This window comes from Anguilla anguilla, chromosome 10 (assembly GCF_013347855.1).
Source record: "Anguilla anguilla isolate fAngAng1 chromosome 10, fAngAng1.pri, whole genome shotgun sequence".
In the NCBI taxonomy this organism is placed as follows: Eukaryota; Metazoa; Chordata; class Actinopteri; order Anguilliformes; family Anguillidae; genus Anguilla; species Anguilla anguilla.
In genome coordinates, this window is record NC_049210.1 from 22,347,850 (window position 1) to 22,370,600 (window position 22,751).

At 38.3% G+C, this 22,751-nt stretch overlaps 1 protein-coding gene across 1 annotated transcript in view; it reads left to right on the forward strand.

Moving 5' to 3' along the window:
- LOC118206532 overlaps positions 1–22,751 on the forward strand; it is a 73,307-nt gene that overhangs the window by 35,630 nt on the left and 14,926 nt on the right. Inside the window, exon 2 of the mRNA XM_035379333.1 lies at positions 1,490–1,527. Coding sequence (XP_035235224.1) covers positions 1,490–1,527 — 38 coding nt within the window. The remainder of the gene's footprint in view (positions 1–1,489; positions 1,528–22,751) is intronic.

A 22,751-nucleotide genomic window follows, 5' to 3' on the forward strand; every position in this document is an offset into this window, starting at 1 on the left:
TACCATCCATTTATTTTAAAGTCAATTGCTGGGCTTATGCAGTTTACAAAGCCTGTATTTTAGTGACCTCTCTGACTGCTGCTACCCTACACCTTGTAAATGCCTGGATTTGATCAGGTTATTTGCTTGTGTTGCTGTGAGCAATTTGAGAGTTGCATCACTTCAAATGGGATTTCCCTCATCATTTCCTTTATTTCAGCAATTCTAAAGTGGTTATTTTGTCATGGTGCTGTATTTGCCCATGCCAAGTGCTAACGCAGTGTGATATTGTCTGCCCACTGTGTTTTTCATCATCCATAGAATGTTTCTTTTTCTAAACTGGAGCAGGTGGTGATGGAGTGCAGGGCTTCATGTAGGCAGTCATGATTAATACCACAGTCAAAAGCTATGTGCATATGAGAGAATGACTACCGCACAACTAAAAAATAACTCTTCGCTTTACCCGTGTTTTTTATAATTTTGGAACCACAGTCACACATATATAACTGGTTTTGAGAAGGGCTGATAAGCTGGTTTCAATGTTCATTTCATTCTAATCGTTTCAAGAATGGTATGTTGCAGGAGGAACAAGAGAACAGAAACATAATAATTGGGATTCTACTTGGAATTACTGGATAGAAAAAAAAGCTGACCGGGCAATCCCTTGTGCCCCTGACCCTGACTACTATAAGTGCAGCCCAAGCGCCTTTGGTTAGTTAAAAAAATAATATTAAAATGAAAAATCGCTCTGGGCAAATTCTGTCACGGCAGGGAGGATATACTTCTGCATATGTTGGTGTCTATTTGTGCGTGTGCCTGCGCACACACACACACACACACATCTGGATGAATATAGAACTGAAAGTTAGTCAGATGCCTGATTTCCACTTCTCATCTACACATTTGACACTTTTCTCTGATCCTTCATTTAAGAAATATAGCAATTTTTGGATTCCAGAAAAAATGATTCAGATGTGTTACTTTTTTCAGTAGAATCATTCAAAAGTGTTTTGCATTTCAGCATTTCAATATGAATTAATAGCAATGCTGCAGGTTGTTCTACTTACTGTTCTACTCAGGAAGTTTAAATGAATACATGTTAACTAGTTAAAGGAACAGTTGTAAAGAAACTACATTTAATACTGAACACTAGCTGGATAGGGCACATGCAGCTCAGTCTTTTTAAATCACAGTGTGCTTCATACACGCATAAGTAAATCCAGAGCCCTGGATTGAGTCAACATTTTTCCCAAATGTCAAAGAGAGGGGGAGATGTGCAACTTACCTAGCCACCAGTATCCTTTGGTTATTAACAACCAACAGATATCCACCAGGCAGTACCAGGATACAGTATGTAAACCCTATGCGATATCCATTTATTATGAAATGCATAAAACAATGAAAAGACATGCAGACAGAGACAACATCACACTGGCTTCCCCCCACCCCAGGCATCAGGTTCTGAGTGCATCTCCTAGTTGCTAACTTGCTACTTTTCCTTTCATTCCAGGTTAGACCCCAAGTGGCGTTTCATCCAGGTGTCCCAAGGTCAGTCCATACATGCACAAAGACTACCCAAAACACACACTAAAGGTATTTAATGTGACAAACGCCAAAACCAAACAAAAATAGCCCTGCACACAAATATCTGTCTTATTACACCTCACATTACTAATAAGCTGTCGGCTGATTCAGACTCCCTCGCTGCAACTGTCCACTTTCCCAACTTCCCCCATATTGCACTTATTGCATTTACAAGCCCATGTTAAGACCAAATTTTGGTTTAATCTGGGCCACAGACAACATGAATACCGTCAGTCAGCAAGGGCTTAACCCCTTAAGGCACAAGCCAAATCTTGCCAATCCTTGCCTATTTAGGGGGTACCCTATTTAAAGCTTTATAACAGATGCAGATGTGAACACCACAGAGACTTGAAAAATGGCTTAAATGAAGCAAGACATTTGTACAATTTACAATACTAACACAGATTAGTTTATATTCATAATTTTGGAAGAAAGAAAAACAAAAAAAAACAAATGCAATTGTTTTGACAAAAAATAAATTTGCACTTTTTAAGTTTGTAATGAAATACTGAGAGATTGCATATATACAGGAGGTTAAACTATACATATGCTAGATCAAAAACTTCTTGACCACAAGTTTATAAAATCAAAGAGTGGATATGTAGAACTACTATAGATGTATGAAGCAAAAACTAAGCAGTGTACTCAGCATCTCCAAATCTATCCAAAATGTCTAAATTATGCATTGCTGTAAATCGCAACATATTCACGTATTTCACTACAAATCAACTGTTTTGACTCAAGAAACTCACTGTTGCATCATTTTCAAATGGAAATTACAAGCTTTCTGTCAGTACAGTGGTCTAAAATAGCTAGGTGTCCAGAAACATATCCAACATCTCTCCAAAATTGAATAAAATTATTTTTGTCCATTATAAAGCATATAAATGAGCCCCTTATGAAGGTTTATGAAACATTGCTATCAGATTAAAAAAAATAATCCAAACATATTGTCACACAATGCGGTACAGTACCTAAATGTGTAATAATTAACTCGTGTGTATTTCTATACTCTGTACTCTCGTATGTTTTTTTGTATGGGGATATAACAACATGAAAACAATGTTCAACCATCCACCACGTTTTGGCAATGTTCCAACTCTGACGTCATCACTGTAGCATGCTTCAAAAAACCTATTACACTACCATATAACGCTTACATTACAGTGTGAAATATTCACATTATATAACACCACTAACCTATTTAAAGATACTCAATTTAAAAAATAACGTATATAACCAAAATATTTTGAGCAGTAATACTTACATAGCAATGATGAAATCTCCTCTATGTTCAGTAGATGGAGACAGAGACAGTATCAATGATACTGTTCTATTCGCTTCTGTTCTACTCCAGAAAACGATGTCAGCTAGGTCTATCAGCAAACATATGGCTTAGCTATGTCCAGAAGTCTTCAATAATAATAGTATTTTCCAAGAAATTACGAGATATCGTTGACCACGTTTCGTTAGGTGCAGCATATTTTCTGCTAACATAGAGTGAATGTGTAAGTGAAAGCGATGCTAAGAATATTTTCTGTTACGCTGACCTATAAAACGCTATTCCAAAAGCAGAATTAGACATGTTATACATCGTTAGAAAGCTTATACTCTCACCTACTGAATAAATTAATTGTTAATCAAGCCAGTCTGTACTAGAAAGGGCGACGACGCCGTAAACAACAGGTGTGGTATTACGCACAGCTATTTTGGAAGATACCCAGGCGTCACGAATGCGCGTATATTTCCCAAACGGATTGTCCAAGACAATATATGACCACGCAGTCTCAAAAGGGACATCTCTACACGTAAAACGGTAAGATTGTATATTTATTCAATATTTAGTCCCAGATATTGACTGTAGAATGAGATGGTATCATTTAAAAAAACTTTTTCTCGTTTATTAAGTTATTCAGTGAGCAGCGTTTTCACTGCTGTATAGGCATATCTTAGGGCTATTGTCGGGTTTATCTTGTTGCTATGACGGAATATTATTTTTTAGTGGTGAAAGAATATTTTTATGAATGCCAAGATAGACAATATTGTCCATTATGTCAAGGGTGGGGGGTGTTTTGCAGATGAGACTGCAGGGAGGGGGTGCGTGTTAAATGAACGAACAGAGCAACAATGGTGGGGCTGCGAAACTCCGTTTTCGGCATAGTTGTTGTGTATCGTCTACTAATGAAACTAAAACAACACGTTTCTGTTTTTATCTCACACTTTGGTTGCAGTAGCACCGAATGTTTGAGTTTAGTAATCTCGGTAGGCCGGCGTGCCGACCACTAGGGGCTGTGCGCTAAGAGGTTAAAGTGAAGATCCTGAGACTATGGAACTCGGTCTGGGGAACACAAACAGCAACTTTTGTTATTTTGCTAACTGAGTAGGTGTAAATGAGGGCAGACATATCCTGTCATACAGTATTTCAGTTTCAGAGTGCCCTGGTGTAGGTCAGTGTGGAATAGCAGTTGGTCATGGAGAGCATCAAATTTACTCCCTGTATCCCAGCACCGTCTATTTTAAGGGCAATCAAGACAAATCAAATGAGAAGTCTAGAAAAAGTATAAAAGTCAACCCAAGCACTAATAGTTTTCTCAAAATCATTCTGTGGAACACTGTCTTCCACAAGTGTGAGATTACCACACTCCAGCCGAGAAGTAGAAAAAGAAAATATGTTTTAAAACAAATAACTGCATGGAAAACCTAAGATATGATATAGAATTTTTTTTTCATCTGAGGCTTTTGGTGCAAGCAGGTTTGGTTAGCCTACTGTAGTTTTTTCCATGATAGAATTGAGTGAAAGCCCCGAGGAGAGAAATATCACTGGCAGGTCTCATTATTTGTTCTCTGGACTCTGAACATGCCGCCGGCTCACAGACAGACTGGATGCTCGCTCCTCCGCAGATGTTACCCTGATCCCAGAATGCCTGTGGAGGGCCTCAGAATAATGGTGAATCAGATTAAAGATTTTCATTTCGAAAGCAACCCACTGATCAGTACCCTCTACATATGAAAAAAAACTTCAAATTTCCAGTGTCACACCAGAATCAGTGATCCAATGATTGTATTTGTCTTTCTCATCTGGCCAGTGGTATTATTTGTGATTTCAGACAAACCAGTGGAATCAGTTTAGGTCCTTTTAATACCACTGTTGATTAAAAATCCAAATTAATTTGAGTTATTGGTTTAATTATTTTCTTTTTCCAATTTCATTTTGCTTAAATCAATCTTACATAGGCTATATCCATGTTTAGTATGTTTTCAACGACTAGTTGACACTAATGCACTGTTGGAAGTACAATAGGAAGTATAATGTTAGACAATTGTGGCATCATATTTCCATTCAGAAATTAGCCTCACTATCCTACGAAGTGGAAATGTCTCTATGAAAGTTAGCATAGTTTCTCAGAAGAGAGAGCATCTTAGCTTTTTTTTCAACTTGGATTTCTCAGCTGTATAGCAGGTTTGTGATACTGTTGTTTTACAATGTAAGTAGACCTCTTATGTAAGACGTGTTTCACGGTAGCTTAAAATTCCATTTTACAGATACATCTTAAGTGTTCATTGCCAGATATGCCTTATTGTCAGCTGTCAGTGTGTGTTGTAGCTTTAGTGTTGAAAAGCAAGTTGATTTATTTGAGATGGGAAATTGGAGCTGGAATCTGATAGTCTGGCAGTATGGATCCGACTCTGCATGAGTGTCTGCTGACCAGAAGTACTGACTGTGATTCAGTTACCTGACATTCATATATTCTCTTTTATTATTATTATTATTATTATTATTATTAATAATAATAATAATAATAATAATAATAATAATAATAATAATAATGCAGTTGAAATTAATTGATTTTGTGATTTAAAAAAATAAATTAAAAAAAACACTTCACCGTGCCAGTACAGTGACCTGTGTAGTCCTGAATATAAAGCCTCTATAAAAGCAATCGGTGATAGTGCGCTCTCATGCAATACAGGAAGTATTTCTCATGTAGATTTTATGATCAAAGGAATCTTGGCAATAGAACATTAGTGTGTGTGTGTGTTTGTGTGCGTATGTGTTAGGGGTTAGGGGGAGGGGGGGTGTTGGGTTGGGGGGGCTTCAGTATTCAAAGGTATCAATTGGGTCATTATTGATCATTATATAGAGATTTGTAAATTCTAATTGGTATGTAGCATTCATTCAGTGGTCAGTTCTGAGCTCAGCATGTTAAATAATGAATGTGGAGTCAATGCCATTTTGCAGGCCAAAGAAAAAGATGGGAAAAAACTGTGCAGATAATAAAAGAGATAAGAGATTGCTGGTTGGGGGTATTAAGAGAGCTTTAAACTACAAGCATACACCCAGGTGATCACCCAGTGAGAGGCTGCGTAGGCAGTTCATTGGATAAAAGGCTGTCTTTATTGAACAGTTATGGTAGCAATTCTCAAGGTGAGAATCCTGTGCAATGACATGAGATCTGCTTCCTCTAGGGCACAACGTTGACATGGCAAGAATAGCTGACACCATGTCTGTGAAGAAAAAAACCAAACTCGTTTGAGCATTTCACTGTGAATTGAAATGAACTGTAAAATGGTGATCAAGTTCATTGCTTAGTACTTCGAAAAGGATGGACTGTAGTAATTGATAAAATGAAGTTGTGCACTCTCCTGATTATTTCAGGGATGTTTTTTATTTATTTGACTTAATGTGTTTTTCATTATAAACATAGTCCTTGGTGTGGGAGCCACTTGATTAGGGATAATTCACGGCATGAGTTTGTTCTCTTATCTGCTGTCCCCAGGCCTTTTCTGAGCACTACTGCAGCTCACCGGAGACTATTTTCTACTAGGCACTGCTTCTCTTATGAATCTTTATCTCCAGTCTCTTTTAACTTTTTGGGACAAAGGTGCCCACGCAAAATTACTTATTTATAATCAGGCTCTTTCCCGAGAGAGGTGGAGTGGCAGGTCGGCATTAAACCCTCCAGAGGGTCTCATTAGAAACCACTGGGTTTCTGCTGACTTTGCTGTTTTCCATATGAGCACACACAAGGTTACCTTTTTTTTCTTTCCCATAGCTCAGAGCACAGGGGTTCCTAGTTCAATGTGGGATATATAACATTTTCCAAAGCTATAATTATGCCCTGTAACAACACTGTATTCACATTTTGGAATGGATGGACCATTTTACCCTTAAGGGGAGGTTGAGATTAGATGTTCTCAGTGTTTAAGCATTATATTTTATAATAGTGCAGGTCTGCAACCCTGGTCCTGGGGATACCCAAGCTCTGCTGCTCTTTGTCTTCACCTTAAATTCAGCACCCAATTCAGACCCAAGTAACCAGGTGAAGTGAGTTAACTGTGTAATCAACTGCTCTAATTGATGAATTAAGTGCAGAGTAACAACAAAACCCAGCAGAACCCTTGGCTCTCTAGGACCAGGGTTGCACATATTTTGCTCATGGGACTGTTTCTGTTTAACACTGACATTTTTCTGTGTATCACAAAAATCATCGGCATAATAAGAAGTGCTTCGCCATAATAATATGAAATGTCCATGACTTTCCAACAAATGAAAAAAGAGAAAATATTCTGAATGTCATTGGTTACCCTTTACGAAAAAAAAAACAATTCTGAAAACCATGTTGTAAAAAACCACATCTGAACATCCAACATGTGAAGAGTACACGTGACCCATAAAAGTAATCCCACATAAGATGAGAGGTAGCTTATGGTAACTTATGCTATTTAACGTCACATATTGTTTTCACGTGGAACTTGTAGTTCATATATTAAAAATTCAGTGATGTGAATATTTGCAAATGTAACCTACATTCTTCTCACATATATAAATTTCCATTCATGTGAAAAAATCCAATCATATGTGAAAATACCCAGTTCTCATGTGACATTTTCTTTTCACATGTGAATATTTTAATTTCATATTCAAATGTTAAAACAAATTTCCATAGGAGCAACTTTAGGAAGAAATAATATCTGAATAAAGTGTATTTACAAATTGGTCTTAGATATATCCCTGTTGCACATGCCCTGATATTGTTATGACTATTTCATCAAACCCAGTGCTGTGTTTCATCAAGCAACCTCTGTTAGTACAGAAAAGATGTTTGATATGTTTTTCAACATTAACTATTGATGGGGAAATCTTTTCTGGGCAAGTCTCTATTTGTTGTGTTCTTTCACCATGACAGCTAATAAGAAAAGAGAGCACATCATAAAGCTTTATATTAATCCTGTATTCCAAGCTTTAGTAAATAAACACATTTTCTGTTAAATGTGATTCTTAACACTGACCCTTACCTTTTATCATATTGTTGAATTCCTAATTGCATGCAAACCTATAACCTTATATGGGTCATTATTTCCTGCCTATCTTCCCAGGAAACTAAATGTTTAGCAATTAAGCACCTTCATGGTACGGTATGCCAGAATTGACTGAGTGCTTGCCCCAAGCTTCTGATTGGTAAAGATTCTCATAGGACAGGTGTATGATGGTCCTGTGAGGGAAGACAGATTTGGCAACTAGATGCCGAATACCATGCCCCCCCCCCGACTGGCCTCTGGTGACACTCACGCCAGTGCCATTTCCTTTTAGGTCACCGTCAAAGGGTGTGGAGTGCAACACATGACAGCATGGTTCCCTTGTGCTCTGCGTGACTCTCAGACTAAGGCTAAGAGAGAGAGAGGGAGGGTGAGAAAGAGAGAGACAGAGAGGGAGAGGTGGGAGGGTAATAGAGAGACAGGGGCCTCCTGCATCCCAGATGCCTTCTGAAGAATAAAGCTTCTCTGTCAGATAAAGCACAAAGGTGTGTGTGATGTACAAGCCTGGGGAAGGCTTCCCTTTCAGATGACTAAAGGTTAACGCTTTGCATTTGCGCCAGAGCATATGTCCACTAGCGATGCGGGAAGCATTTTATCAGCCTCTAATCTACTCTGGCTGCTCATTAAACAGCTATGGGCATATGGATAGTTCTACCGGACGTCTCAGCGAATTCAAAACGACACTGGGCTGAATCTATTGCAGAGCAGACAGGTGTCTACAAACACTTTGAGGGCAACTTAACGAAACAGATGTTCTTTGTCGAACGTCTGTCGCTGTCTCCACAGGTTTCAGGAGCTGTGGCACTTTTAATAGATGTAGGCACATGCCGAGTCCCTCCTCCCGTAGCTCAGTGGGGTTTGTTGAGCGGAAGAGATAATACGGAATCTTCTTTGTGCAGCCAAAGCTTACTGCTTATGGAGAGAGTAGATATAGAGGATACCACGGCACACCACAGGACTACAGGGCATCAGGTGAGGCAGTATGGTATTAGGAGCTGAGTCACTCTTCTGTGTGGTAGAACTCTTCTCACACAGTTAAAGTGAACTGAAATCATGAACAGAATGAGTCTACATCATAGGTACCAATGTAAGAACTCTTTCACTTGCCCTGCTATTGTATTCCATTTGACATTTTGTTCATAATTGATAGAGCGGTGCAGTATAACCAGCAAAACCCCAGTAAAAAACAGAAGCCTGTTGAATGGCTCATCCAATTAAAGCACTGGTCCAGTTTGCGGATGGGTGCCGCAGTCTGTGCATGTGCTGATTGTGGTCAGCAAGCCCACAGGGGAGAGGAATACTGACAGCCAGGAACACTGTCTCAATCTCAATCAATTGCTCAGCAGTACAGAAAGTAGATTTGTTTGTAAGCTGTTGCACCATTGAGAAAGATATTTTATTTGAATAGCTTCAGGGAATATCCAGCTGTGAAAATGGCTTTTAACCTCTTAAGGAACAAGCCAAATTTTGCCAATCCTTGCCCATTTAGGGGGTACCCTATTTAAAGCTTTATAACTCCAGACGTGAACACCACAGAGACTTGAAAAATGGCTTAAATGAAGCAAGACATTTGTACAATTTACAATACTAACACAGATTAGTTTATATTCATAATTTTGGAAGAAATAAAGTGCCACAAATGCAATTGTTTTGACAAAAAATCCAAAATAAATTTGCACTTTTTAAGTTCGCAATGAAATACTGCGAGATTGAATATATGCAGGAGGTTAAACTATACATGTGCTAGGTCAAAAACTTCTTGACCACAAGTTCATAAAATCTAAGGGTGGATATGTAGAACTACTATAGATGTATGCAGCAAAAACTAAGCAGTGTACCCAGCATCTCCAAATCTATCCAAAATGTCTAAATTATGCATTGCTGTAAATCATAACATATCCATGTATTTCACTACAAATCAACTGTTTTGACTCAAGAAAATCACTGTTGCATAATTTTCAAATGGGAATTACAAGCTTTCAGCCAGTACAGTGGTCTAAAATAGCTAGGTGTCCAGAAACATATCCAAAATCTCTCCAAAATTGAATAAAATGTTTTTTGTCCATTATAAAGCATATAAATGAGCCCCTTATGAGGGTTTAAGATGAAACATTGCTATCAGATTAAAAAAATAATGCAAAAACATTGTCACACAATGCGGTACAATACCTAAATGTGTAATAATTAACTCGTGTGTATTTCTATACTCTGTACTCTCGTATGTTTTATTGTATGGGGATGAGACAACATGAAAACAATTTTCACCCGTCCACCACGTTTTGGCAATGTTCCAGCTCTGACGTCATCACTGTTGCATGCTTCACAAAAACTATTACACTTCCGTCTAACGCTTACATTACAGTGTGAAATATTTACATTATATAACACCACTAACCTATTTAAAAATACTCAATTTCAAAAAGAACGTATATAACCGAAATATTTTGAACGATAATACTTACATAGCAATGGTGAAATCTCCTCTATGTTCAGTAGATAGAGACAGAGAGACAGTATCAATTATATTGTTCTATTCGCTTCTGTTTTGCTCCAGAAAACGATGTCAGCTAGGTCTATCAGCAAACATATGGCTTAGCTATGTTCAGAAGTCCTCAATAATAATAGTATTTTCCTAGAAATTACGAAATATCCTTGAACATGTTTCGTTAGGTGCATCGTATTTGTCTGCTAACAGAGTGTGATTGCGTAAGTGAATGCTATGCTAAGAATATTTTCTGTTACGCTGACCTATAAAACGCTATTCCGAAAGCAGAATTAGACATGTTATACATCGTTAGAAAGCTTATACTCTCGCCTACCGAATAAATGAATTGTAAATCTAGTCAGACTGTACTAAAAAGGGCGACGACGCCGTAAACAACAGGTGTGGTGTTACGCACAGCTATTTTGGAAGATACCCAGGCGTCACAGATGCGCCTATATTTCCCAAACGGATTGTCCAAGACAATATATGACCACGCAGTCTCAAAAGGGACATCTCTACACGTAAAACCAACAGTAAGGTTTTATATTTATTCAATATTTAGTCCCAGATATTGACTGTAGAATGACATGGTATCATTTTAAAAACTTTTTCTCGTTTATTTCGTTATTCAGTGAGCAGCGTTTTCACTGCTGTATAGGCATATCTTAGGGCTATTGTCGGGTTTATCTTGTTGCTATGACGGAATACGATTTTTTAGTGGTGAAAGAATATTTTTATGAATGCCAAGATAGACAATATTGTCCATTATGTCAAGGGTGGGGGGTGTTTTTTAGATGAGACTGCAGGGAGGGGGTGTGTGTTAAATGAACGACGGGAGCGACAATGGTGGGGCTGCGAAACTCCGTTTTCGGCATAGTTGTCATGTATCGTCTACTAATGAAACGGAAACAACGCGTTTCTGTTTTCATCTCACACTTTGGTTGCAGTAGCACCGAATGTTTGACTTTAGTAATCTAGGCACGCGGGCGTGCCCACCACTAGGGGCAATGCGCTAAGAGGTTAAGTAAAAAGAATGTAAGCAGTGAAAGTTGCTTTGGATAAGTGCGCTTACAGGATGCTGTAAATGTAATGCAATAATGGGTTACGGAATGTGCAGATTCAAGGACTTCTTTCTTTTTCTATTTGCTGCAATGGCACTCGATTAAAGAATGGAGAAGCAGTGTCCAGTTAATAATACACACCAATGCCTGGGTAGAGCAAAACATTTTACAGAGAATTGTGGGTGATGAAGTCCACACCTCAATATTCAGAGGTTTTTTGACAAGCTCAGCACTTCACCTTCCATCAACCATAGTACAACAATAAATGGTGCTTTTTCTATTGAATGCATCCCTGCTGCATGGGCTTATTTTTTTATTTCACTTGCTCCATCTCCTCTTACTTGCAGCTTTTAGGTCTGGAGTGTTGACTTTTCTCTCCATCCTGTTCCACTTGTGCTGCATCAAATTGCATACTACGTACTACATACTACATGTACATATATTATGTATACTACTGTATCAATCAGCGCACTTAGCATGTGAGTAAAAAGTATGATGGCTTTTCAGAAATACTGCATCATTTTAGAAATGCACCACTTCATTTCAGCACTTTGCACATTGATGACGGTCATAGACCGGCTGATGCCATGCAAGTGGCACCTACAGTTGAGCCCAAAAGTTTACATACACCCAAGCACCTCTACCTTTAGAGCCACTGCCTTTTTGCCCTTGATACCATGGGAAAATCCAAGCAACTCAACTAAGACCTCAGAAAAAAAATTGTGGACCTCCACAAGTCCGGTTCCTCCTTAGGAGCAATTTCCAAACAGCTAAAGGTACCACAAACATCTGTACAAACAATTGTAAGCAAATATAAAAATCTTGGGACCAGACAGACACTGCATCGTTCAGGAAGGAGGTACAAATTAACTCCCAGGGCTGAACAAACTTTGGTCCGAAAGGTTCAACTGAACCCCAAGACAACAACAAAGAAACTGGTGAAGGAGTTGGAGGCAACAGGTACCAAAGTATCTACATCCACCATTAAGGGAATACTACATCACCATGGCCTGGAAGGCTGTCGCACAAGGAAGAAGACCCTACTCCAAAAAGCCAGAATGAAGTTTGCGGGTGATCACCGGGATGAAGACCTAGCCTTTTGGAGGAGTGGTGTCTGGTCAGATGAAACAAAAACTTAACTGTTTGACCATAATGATCAGCGCTATTTATGGAGGAAAAAGGGTGAGGCTTTTAATCCGAAGAACACCATCCCAAATGTGAAGCATAGGGGTGGCAACATCGTGTTGTGGGGGTATGAAAGGCAACTGGTGCACTTCAGAAAATAGATGACATCATGAGGAAGGAGGATTATCTAGAAATACTGAAGCAACACCTCAAGACATCAGCTATAAAGTTAAAACTTGGTCGCAACTGGGTCTTCCAGCAGGACAATGATCCTAAGCATACCTCCAAACTTGTAACAAAATGGCTTAAAGAGAACAAAGTGAAAGTATTGCAGTGGCCATCACAAAGCCCTGACCTGAATCCCATAGAAAATTTGTGGACTGAACTGAAAAGTCATGTCCGAGCAAGGAGGCCCGCAAACCTGACTAAGTTACACCAGTTCTGTCAGGAGGAATAGGCAAAAATTCCAGCAAAGTATTATGAGAAGCTTGTGGAAGGCTACCCCAACCGTTTGATTCAAAGGCAATGCCACCAAATTAAACGACAATGCCACCAAATACTAACAAATTGTATATAAACTTTTGACATACTGAAAATCTGATATAGTACATAAAAGCTGAAATAAATATCTCTCTTAGCTATGATAACATGTGAAAAATTCAGTTTGAATGTATTTAGCCTAGGTGTATGTAAAATTTTGGCCTCAACTGTAATGCATTACTTAGCTTAACTTAACGTTATATAAATAAATATGATCCTGTATCCTTTTCCCATTTAACAAGGCCACTGTGTGTGATATACTGTACAAATCAAAGCATAAATATACTGGCAGTGAAATATACTGGCAATTGAAGACCAACAGGTTGCTTTTCAATGTCTTCAAATCTCCCTCCTTGATCTTATACTAGTCCTGAATACACGGAAAACTAAATTCATGACCTTTTCAAGGGCTCGATCACAGCCAACAGATCATGTTAATATTTTTACCCTAAAGGCAGTAGCCTTAGAAATGAAACTGAAACTTGTTTTTTTTTCTTACACAGCAATCAATACTTCTCTTTTGAGGCTAGAAAGAAACTTTCTCAAGCTACATTCTTGTCTGTAACTGACTATGGTGACATCATGCATATGTATGCTGTCTCCTCCCTGGTATTGAAGATAGACTGTGTTTACCATGCATCCCTGTTCTTCATTGCTAATGCCAAATTATGTACTCACCACTGTTTTTTATACAAAATGGTAGGATGGATGTCTTTGTACTCATTTAGGATGTTACACATGTTTGTCATATCAGGGAAGCTTCCCGCTATCTTTGTAGCCTTACTCTATAACTTTGGAATGAAATGGGCTACAAGACCTTATCCATTTAGATACTCAGGTTTTGCCTGATGAATTTAAATCTGTGTTACAGAACTGTTTTCAGTGTTGTTGTTTGTAATTGTTACTGTCAAAGCACAACAGAATAAAGCCATTAACCTACACTTGGTGACTTCTGTGCCCTCTAATACGAGAGCTGTAGTGAAAATATATTTATCCAGCCAGCTAGATAGGGTGAATCCCCAACACTGTATATTTTATTGCTGCTGTTGTCTTGGCCAGGTCTCCCCTGTAAAGGAGATGTCAATTGGTCCTCCTGGATAAATAAAGAACAAATATAAAAAAACTACCATTAGCAACAGATTTAATCTGGCAGCTAGCTAACTAGCTAGTTGAATGTCACTGTGTAAGGAAAACAGAAAAATGTTTAAAATGTAAATATAACTATTGGTTTAAATTGTTCAACTCTTTTGCCACTTTCACTTAACCCTTAAGTTGCATGTGTCGGAGTGGGTTTATTTGCATTCACTCCGTTTTTTATGGCAAAACCTTTAATAAATCTGGTCACATGATACACCGTTTACAAGTGTTAAAACTCACGGTTGTATCTGTATAACTATTTCACAATGCCAGTGTTTTAGTGACAACAGTTTCTAATTTTGTGGGGTGGCAAGACAAGGGGGTCCTCACCTTCTCTGCATTTAGGAAATCCACGGATGACACAAATCACAATTCAGTATGCTTGTCATGGCAAGTGTCCGACAAACAAAATCCATAGTCATTTTTAGTTCCAAAAATATGCTAACTTGGAGAATCCTCTATATAATGTCCATTGTTTACTTAGTAATTGTCCGGGGGAATAACCATTGTTGTCCGTGTCGCGTTGCATGCTCGCCAAAAGTATTGTGTACAAAGAAATGCTATTATATCTCTTTGGAACAAAAAAGGCCACCTATAAGCTTCTCTGAAAGCAGTCCCACAACATAGTCAATGAGACCTGCAACGGCTTAACATGGACAGTATAACTTTTGCCAATACACTGCCAGCCAGTGGCAAGCTATTATAGTAATGACTGAGAAGAATTTTCACAATGACATTATGTTCCTAACAGTGTATTAGTTGTTAGGCTTGCATAAAAGGACACAGGTTATTTCTTCTGAATAAAAAATAAAAAAATAAAAAAAACAGAAAAAAACAGTACGCACGCGAACGTTATGCACTGGCAAAGGTTATTGGGACTTTATGCCTACAAAGGTTGTTTTACAACAAACATTTATTTTGCAGCCTAAACAGAAGACTTGGAATTTGCAGGAAATCGCTTGTCTGAGTGAATAATTCTGAGAAGGACACTGAAAACAGCTTTGACTGAGTAGAGGGCATGTTCAATGAAGGACTTGTCCAATTTTATATTGTATGCATGTACATACATTCTCATTTTTAATATTTAGTACTCTTTTAAATAAGAAGTAGGCGTACTGAATAATAATGAAAATATTTAGGCAATATTGAGAATTGAGAATATTTTGACATGTTGATGGGGTTTTTTGAAAAAAAAAAAACCTTGTAAACTAGATTGCAAATTGATTTATTTTCTGCAATCTTTTCATTCTGCAATGTCCTGCTGCTGCCAGAGGTTGGAAGAGGAGAGGAAGGAGAGGGCGGTGGTAGCAGGGGGAAAGCATACTTCTTCCACAACCATATACACTGAACAAAAATATAAACGCAACATTTTTACTTTTGCAGCCATTTTTAATGCGTTTAAATAATACCTCAAAGATTTGTTCTATGTGCACAAAGATCTTATTTCTCTCAAATCTTGTCCACAAATTTGTTTATATCACTGTTCGCTAGCATTTCTCCTTTGTCAAAATAATCCATCTCTTGCACAGGTGTGGCATATCAAGATGCTGATTAAAAACCATGATCACTACACAGTTCCTTATGATGGGGTCAATAAAAGGCCACCCTAAAATATTGAGTTTTTTGTTGTTCAACACCATGTCACAGATGCATTAAGAGTTAAGAGATCATGCAATTGGAATGCAGACTGTAGGAATGTCCTGTGGAGCTGTTGCCAGAGTAATGGGTAATCATTTCTCCACCACTAGCTGCCTCCAGCATCGTTTTAGAGATTTTGGAAGTTCATCCAACAGGCCTCACAACCACAGACCATGTGTAACCATGCCAGCCCAGGACCGCCACATCCGACTTCTTCACCTGCGGGATCGTCTGAGGCCAGCCACATGGACAGCTGATGAAACAGTTGGTTTACACAACCGTAGAATTTCTGCACAAACTGTCAGAAATCGCCTCAGGGAAGTTCATATGCGTGCTCAACGTCCTCACCGGGATCTGTCTGCAGTTCGGCGTCACAATCGACGTGAGTGGGCAAGAGCTCACCTTCGATGACCACTGGCACACTGGAGAACGGTCCTCTTCACTGATGAATCATGGTTTCAACGTATATGGCATTGGGTGGGTGAGCGGTTTGCTGATATTAACGTTGCAAACAAAGTGGCCCATGGTGGTGGAGGGGTGTTGGTATGGGCAGGCATATCCTATGGGAAGAGAACTCAAGTGCATTCTATTTGAATGCACAGATATCGTGATGAGATCCTGAGGCCCATTGCTGTGTCTTTCATCCGCCGCCATCACCTCCTGTTTCAGCACGACAGTGCACAGCCCGATGTTGCAAGGATCTGTACACAATTCCTTGAAGCTGAAAATGTCCCAGTTCTTCCATGGGCTGCATACTCACCAGACATATCACCCATTGAGCATGTTTGGTATGCTCTGGACCGGCACATATGACAGCGTATTCCAGTTCCCACCAATATCCAACAACTTTATACAGCTATTGAAGAGGAGTGGGACAATATTCCACAAGCTACAATCAACAATTTGATCAATTCAATGCGAAGGAGATGTGTTGCGTTGCACGAGGCAAATGGTTGTCACACAAGATACTGATCGGTATTCTGTTCATTTCATAGTATCTTATTTTTTGGGGAAGCTGTAACTAACAAATGCATATCTGTATCCCCAATCACATGAAATCAATAGATAAGTGCTTAATGAATCTATTTCAGTTGACTGTTTTACATTTACATTATATTACATTACATTCATTTAGCAGACGCTTTTATCCATTTATTACCTTTGAACTCAATAAAATCTTCGAAATTGATAAGTGATGCATTTATATTTTTATTCAATGTAGTATACAATATATGACATTTTACACCTCTAAAGACCCATAATATCATTTGGTTACCAAGTGGCCTTTATGAAAACCTGCCAAGAAATAGCTCAGAAAAAACTATGCAGAAATATAATTTTTGGTGGTATTGTCATCAGCTTTGAATCAGGATTTGTCTAGCGTTATGTCTGTGGCTGCATTGTTTCTAAGCCCACCGAGCATAGCATCTTTGTCCACTCAAAATCTTTAGGTGAGAAAAAAACTTTTACTTCCATTGTGTTTGAGCTTCTGTAACGCTGCTTCAGTAATATTTGTAGAGCAATTCTGACTCTTGGAAAAGAAGGGTTCACTTTTCAGAAGAGACCAGGGCTGCGTTTCCCAGAGTCTCCTTAGCGTCTCCTTAGCTAAGGTATACCTTAATTAAGGTATACCTTTAAAAGGGTGGTCTGAGGCACTCGTAAGCTGTCCCTTAGCGCTGCGCTCCGGTAATTCTGTCACAGTTTTGCCTTATTATGCCAACATTTTGCTTTTCAAATTGACAGTTGTACTACAGTGCGCATCTAGTAGCACATCGGCATGCGAAAATGAGTTTAATATTAACTTTACGAAAAGTAATTATCCAATAAACGTGTCTGTGCATAGCACGTCCTGAGAATTTTGTCGTTTTACCTGTCTATCCCCATCATGATGGTAATTAAGTATAGGGCCTATCCATGATACTAATCCAATTTGTGTAAAGAAAAAAAAAAGTTTTTTTAATTTATACATAGTGGTGCTAACTCAGGATATGGCTTTTCTGACTGCATACCCTGTAGAAATTAGTTTGTTTTTGTGCGAGTCAATGATCACACTGACTTGGAACAAACCGCCGGTTTATTAAGAATATAAAACCTGTGTGTACAAAAACAACGTTGAGTGAGTCTACTTGCATGACCGAACTAGAGCACGTTGATTGGCCTAGCCATAAACACACATACAGGTACAGTGGCTCATAATGGACAAACATAGCCAAATGATCTACATCCCCTTCCTTTAGCTCACACCTATATAAAACAAAATAGCACTGGGTAAATATCAACATTACGGAACATTTTTCTTACCATGTGGTTTTACGATTTTCGGTAAACAACCCAATAATGATATTCTTGGTTAAACTTAAGATTATCCAACAGCAAATTAAGGTGGATGAACAAATCACTTTAACAGGTACCCGGTATAGAATTCATCATGATCAATTTCCACAGACGCGCTTTTGCCTTTCATCTACGATCATTTTTGCATTTCAGAGAAAAGTTCGCGGGAATCAGTGCAGTGCAGTGATATGCTGCTACAGTTGCCTATATATTGTGTGACAAAAACAAATTAACATTAGACCTTTGTTTCAATAAGAACAAAATAATTCACCCATATGTAGCCTATATCCTTTTCCCTGGGCTTCCACAAAGTCCCAGACTTTGGCTTATATGTCCTGATTGATGCTTTTTATTTTATCCTTTGTAGCCTATATGTACGTATTTATTGAAACTATCACAAGGTCTCGTCTTAACGGACTCTTAAAGAGATTAGCAGATGATCTCTAGTAGGCATAGCTCCCTCTTCTGCAATATTAGATTGATGTAAAATGATTATGACAACACTTGTTATATTAAAACGTCATTCACAAGCCTTTACAAGTGAGACAATCGATTCGCTTGGCATCGATAGATAAACTTTTCAGCACCACAGTGAAGGCCAGCTCCAACTTACGATGTACCTTTGAGGTGTCCCTTAACAGTTGCCTTAAGGTATAGTCCGGGAAACACTCGTAAAAAAGCGGTTTCCCTTTGAAAGGTATACCTTAAGAACCTTCGTAAAACGTTAAGGTACATCAAAACTCGGAAACGCAGCCCAGGATTATGCCTGTAGTCAACTCAGTAACCCTTTATTTTGGGTATGTCATTTTCAGGCTTGTCTTCAAAAGGGAGTCACTATAGAACTGGTTAAACCACGCTCTCCCATTAGTCAATGTCTGGTTGATTGGGTTGTGAACCATCACAATGTATTGTTGGATACTCATGCCAGTTTAGTGTCCAGTGTTTGCATACGATGATGTTTCACCAGATGTAGTATGGCATCAGGATATTTTTCACATAATATACCACACATACTATGGTTTCGGACATAAAAATGTTCACATACTAGTATGCTAGTATGCAAATTCAGATGCAGACTACAAGCATCATCAACCAGCTTCATAAATCCCTAATATTATCCCTAATATTAGTGCCAATATTAAATGAATGCCAATATTCAATCATTTCAAATTTATTTCCATTAATAGGTATTTTCAAATGCTCAAGACTTTGACCATTTTATTTTTCACACTTTTTGCTTATTCCTTTCAATTTGCAGCAAACATCTTGGTATCTCATTCCTTGTTTAAGTCATTAAGGTAAAATAAATTATTGGGTAATAACTTAACAATTAAAAAAAAAAAAAAAAAAACTGTGAATACTAAAATCTCCTTATCTGTATTCATGTGTACTGGATAAATAATGTTTCTTCCTCCGTTGCTGTTTATCATTTTATTTTGATTGAGTTTATCGAATGTGCCTAACAATTATGTGAAGATATTCAGATATTTCCATGGGTTCATTCATTCACAGCATTTCCCTTCAATTAACCTCTAAGAGGCATATTAGATAGCTATATATATATATATATATATATATATATATATATAATAAATAAATAAATATTAATTTAATAAAATGCTTTGTTTTCCCTTCAGATTGGCCAAATATCCAGTTGCTATGGCGCTGATAAACCAAAAGTCATCAGTCAGCAGTGTTGCGAATTTAGCGACTTTGTTGCTAGATTTAGCGACTTTTTGATCTTGCCTAGCGACTAGCGACAAATTTGACGACTTCTCGCAACTTTGGCAACCTCCATTCTCCTTGTCGAGCAACCGCAAAAATCACTTTTCCCCGATTTGTGAATGACGTCACGTCTGCCTTTCCTAGTGCTCTAGAGTTGCCCACGTTTATAAAAGTAATGACTGACCTATGTAGAATCAGCCACTGTAATTACGCGGATTAGATGTTCTACAGATCTAACAGATCGCCGTGCGTGGCTTAGCATACGTTTTTTAATATGCAAATGACTGCGTGGCGACATCATACACATGCAAATTAACATATGACATCATCTAGCGACTTCTAGCGACTTTTAGAGGAGGCCTTAGTTACTTTCAATAGAAAATAGTTGGCAACACTGCATAGATGGCATTGTCATAAGTTTGTCGACTTTACGCAGACATCTTAAAGCTTTAGGGTTGTTCCAATGGACCTCACACTCTGACCTACTTGATGTAGCGACATTCCTTCAAGATCAATTGAGCAAACATGGCATGTTCCATGGATATAAATTAGTGCATCTGAAATGCATTCAAGCTGGCTATGTGGTTTCTCAAGACACAGTCAGACATTTTCTGAAAATATTGGACCCCCGTGAAGTGAATCAGAAGTGCCAAAATCGCCTTCATCGGCGCCTGTACCAGAACCCAGGACCAAATTTTTTGTGGCATGTCGATTCCTATGGGAAATTGAAACCATATGGAATTTGTATCAATGGTGCAATTGACGGTTTCTCACGTATGGTAATATGGCTTCATGCGTGTTCTACAAATAGTAACCCCAAAGTTGTCGGTGGATACTTCATTGACAAAGTTGTTCTTTGACCTAGAGAAGGCTGAGGCTGTTTTATGGAGCTTGGACGGACATGCTGCACACTGTCAATGTCTATGGCTTTATTTACAGCAAGGTTCCAATTCCCATGTTTCAGTAACCATTTCTTCAGGCTTCAGTAAGGGTCTCTGTAGTATGGTCAGAATACAATGCTGTACAACCTAAACACCAAGACTGCATCTCCCATGACGTGCTGATAAACTGGATGGTAACAGCCATGTAGGTGTCTACCGCTCTGCTTGTCCAGTGGTCTGTTGTACATGTGTAGAATGGTTTCCCTGCCAGTTGTGCAGTGAGGACACTTCTGGTCTCGTCGTAGAGCTGTGGTAATTCAGTGTACATAAAGTAGTTTCTTCCCAGCATGTCATACCTTTTGTCTAACTCACGCACAAGACTCCTGAAACCATTTTTTTCCACAGTGTACACAGGTACCTGATCCACACAGATACATTTGGCTACTGCCCTGTTCAGTCGTTTGGTGTCTTTTCCATCATATTGGTACTTTTGGGCTATTTTAAGGGCGGTGGTAATGGACGGCTGATATGTGGTTGGTTGGTTGGTGGTTTCACTTGAACTCTGTTATTAAAACAAGAGGAACTGTGAGATGTGGACATTAGCCATATATACAGTACTCAGAGTGTACAAAATACATTTACAATGAAATCTCAGCAATTTCATTTTAATTTCATACATATCAGCAAGGACAAATTTGTTATCTATGGTCATAATATTAGATCAAATGATAATATAGTGTCAGCGGCGACTGGTGAGCTGAAAATTGGTGGGGCGCAAACCTTTCCTTTAAACTAATCATTGATCTCAACCTGTTTTCATTAATTTTCCTTTATTATCAAGTGTGCCAACGATCGGACTAATCAAATGCCAACCGTGTTAAGGGGATTAAATCATAAATTTATTTATCCGTTAAAAATCCGTTTTAATCACCAAGTACTCTACACTTAACAAACAACATACACCAGTCTGTTATCTACCGTGTTAGCTTTCAGAATAACCAGCAAAAACAAAACCTGAACTTCAAGATTGTTGACAATCTACGCATTGCAGATATTTGCCATGAATACGAGTGCGGAGAAAGTGCATGTATCCGCAAATAATGTTGATAAAAATGTGCAAAATTTCATACTGCCAATGAAAATAAATGCAGGCTATAAAGCCTAGGTTACTCACTAAAACTGCCTATTTGGGGAGAGCTGGTTATATATGATAGTATTGAATCGACTATTTTGTGGATTAATTGTATTAATCCTCAAAGAAAATCAGGGGAAGTTTCCACCACTGCTTAGTGATTAAAACAGATTTTTCTAAATCGCATTTATCATTTAATCTCCCTAACACAATGAGAAGAAGCTGTGTGTCACTTTCCAATTGATTAGTTAGATCATTTGCATGCTTGTTAATCACTGAAAATTAATTAAAACAGTTTGAGGTCAATGATTAGTTTAAAGGAAAAATTTGCGCCCCACCAATTTTCAGCTTACCAGTCGCCGCGTTAATTATTCTATGAATAGTTAAGTTCCAAAATGACAAACCATTCTAAAACATGCCATTTCCATTTACATCTTACTTTTTAGCCAAGGGGCATTTTGTTTTGCTAATTTTTTTGTGATGCTGGTGTGACCGCAACACTCCCTCACCTCTCTGATGTTATTATAGCAGCAGGCAATCCTACTAGCTAGCTTATTCGCTAACCTGTTGTATTTATCTTCGAATAACATGATCTTTTCTCCTAATTACATGATATGTATGTCAGAATAACGTGATCTTTTCTCGTAATTATGTGATATTTATCTCAAAATAATGCAATCTTTTCTTGTAATTACATGATATGCAGTTAGAATTACGAGAATTTTTATTATTTTTTATGAATGCAATATGCTTCCGTAGGAAACACCACTTGTTTTGAAGAACTGTGAATGTCTATACTCTCCTGAATTGGG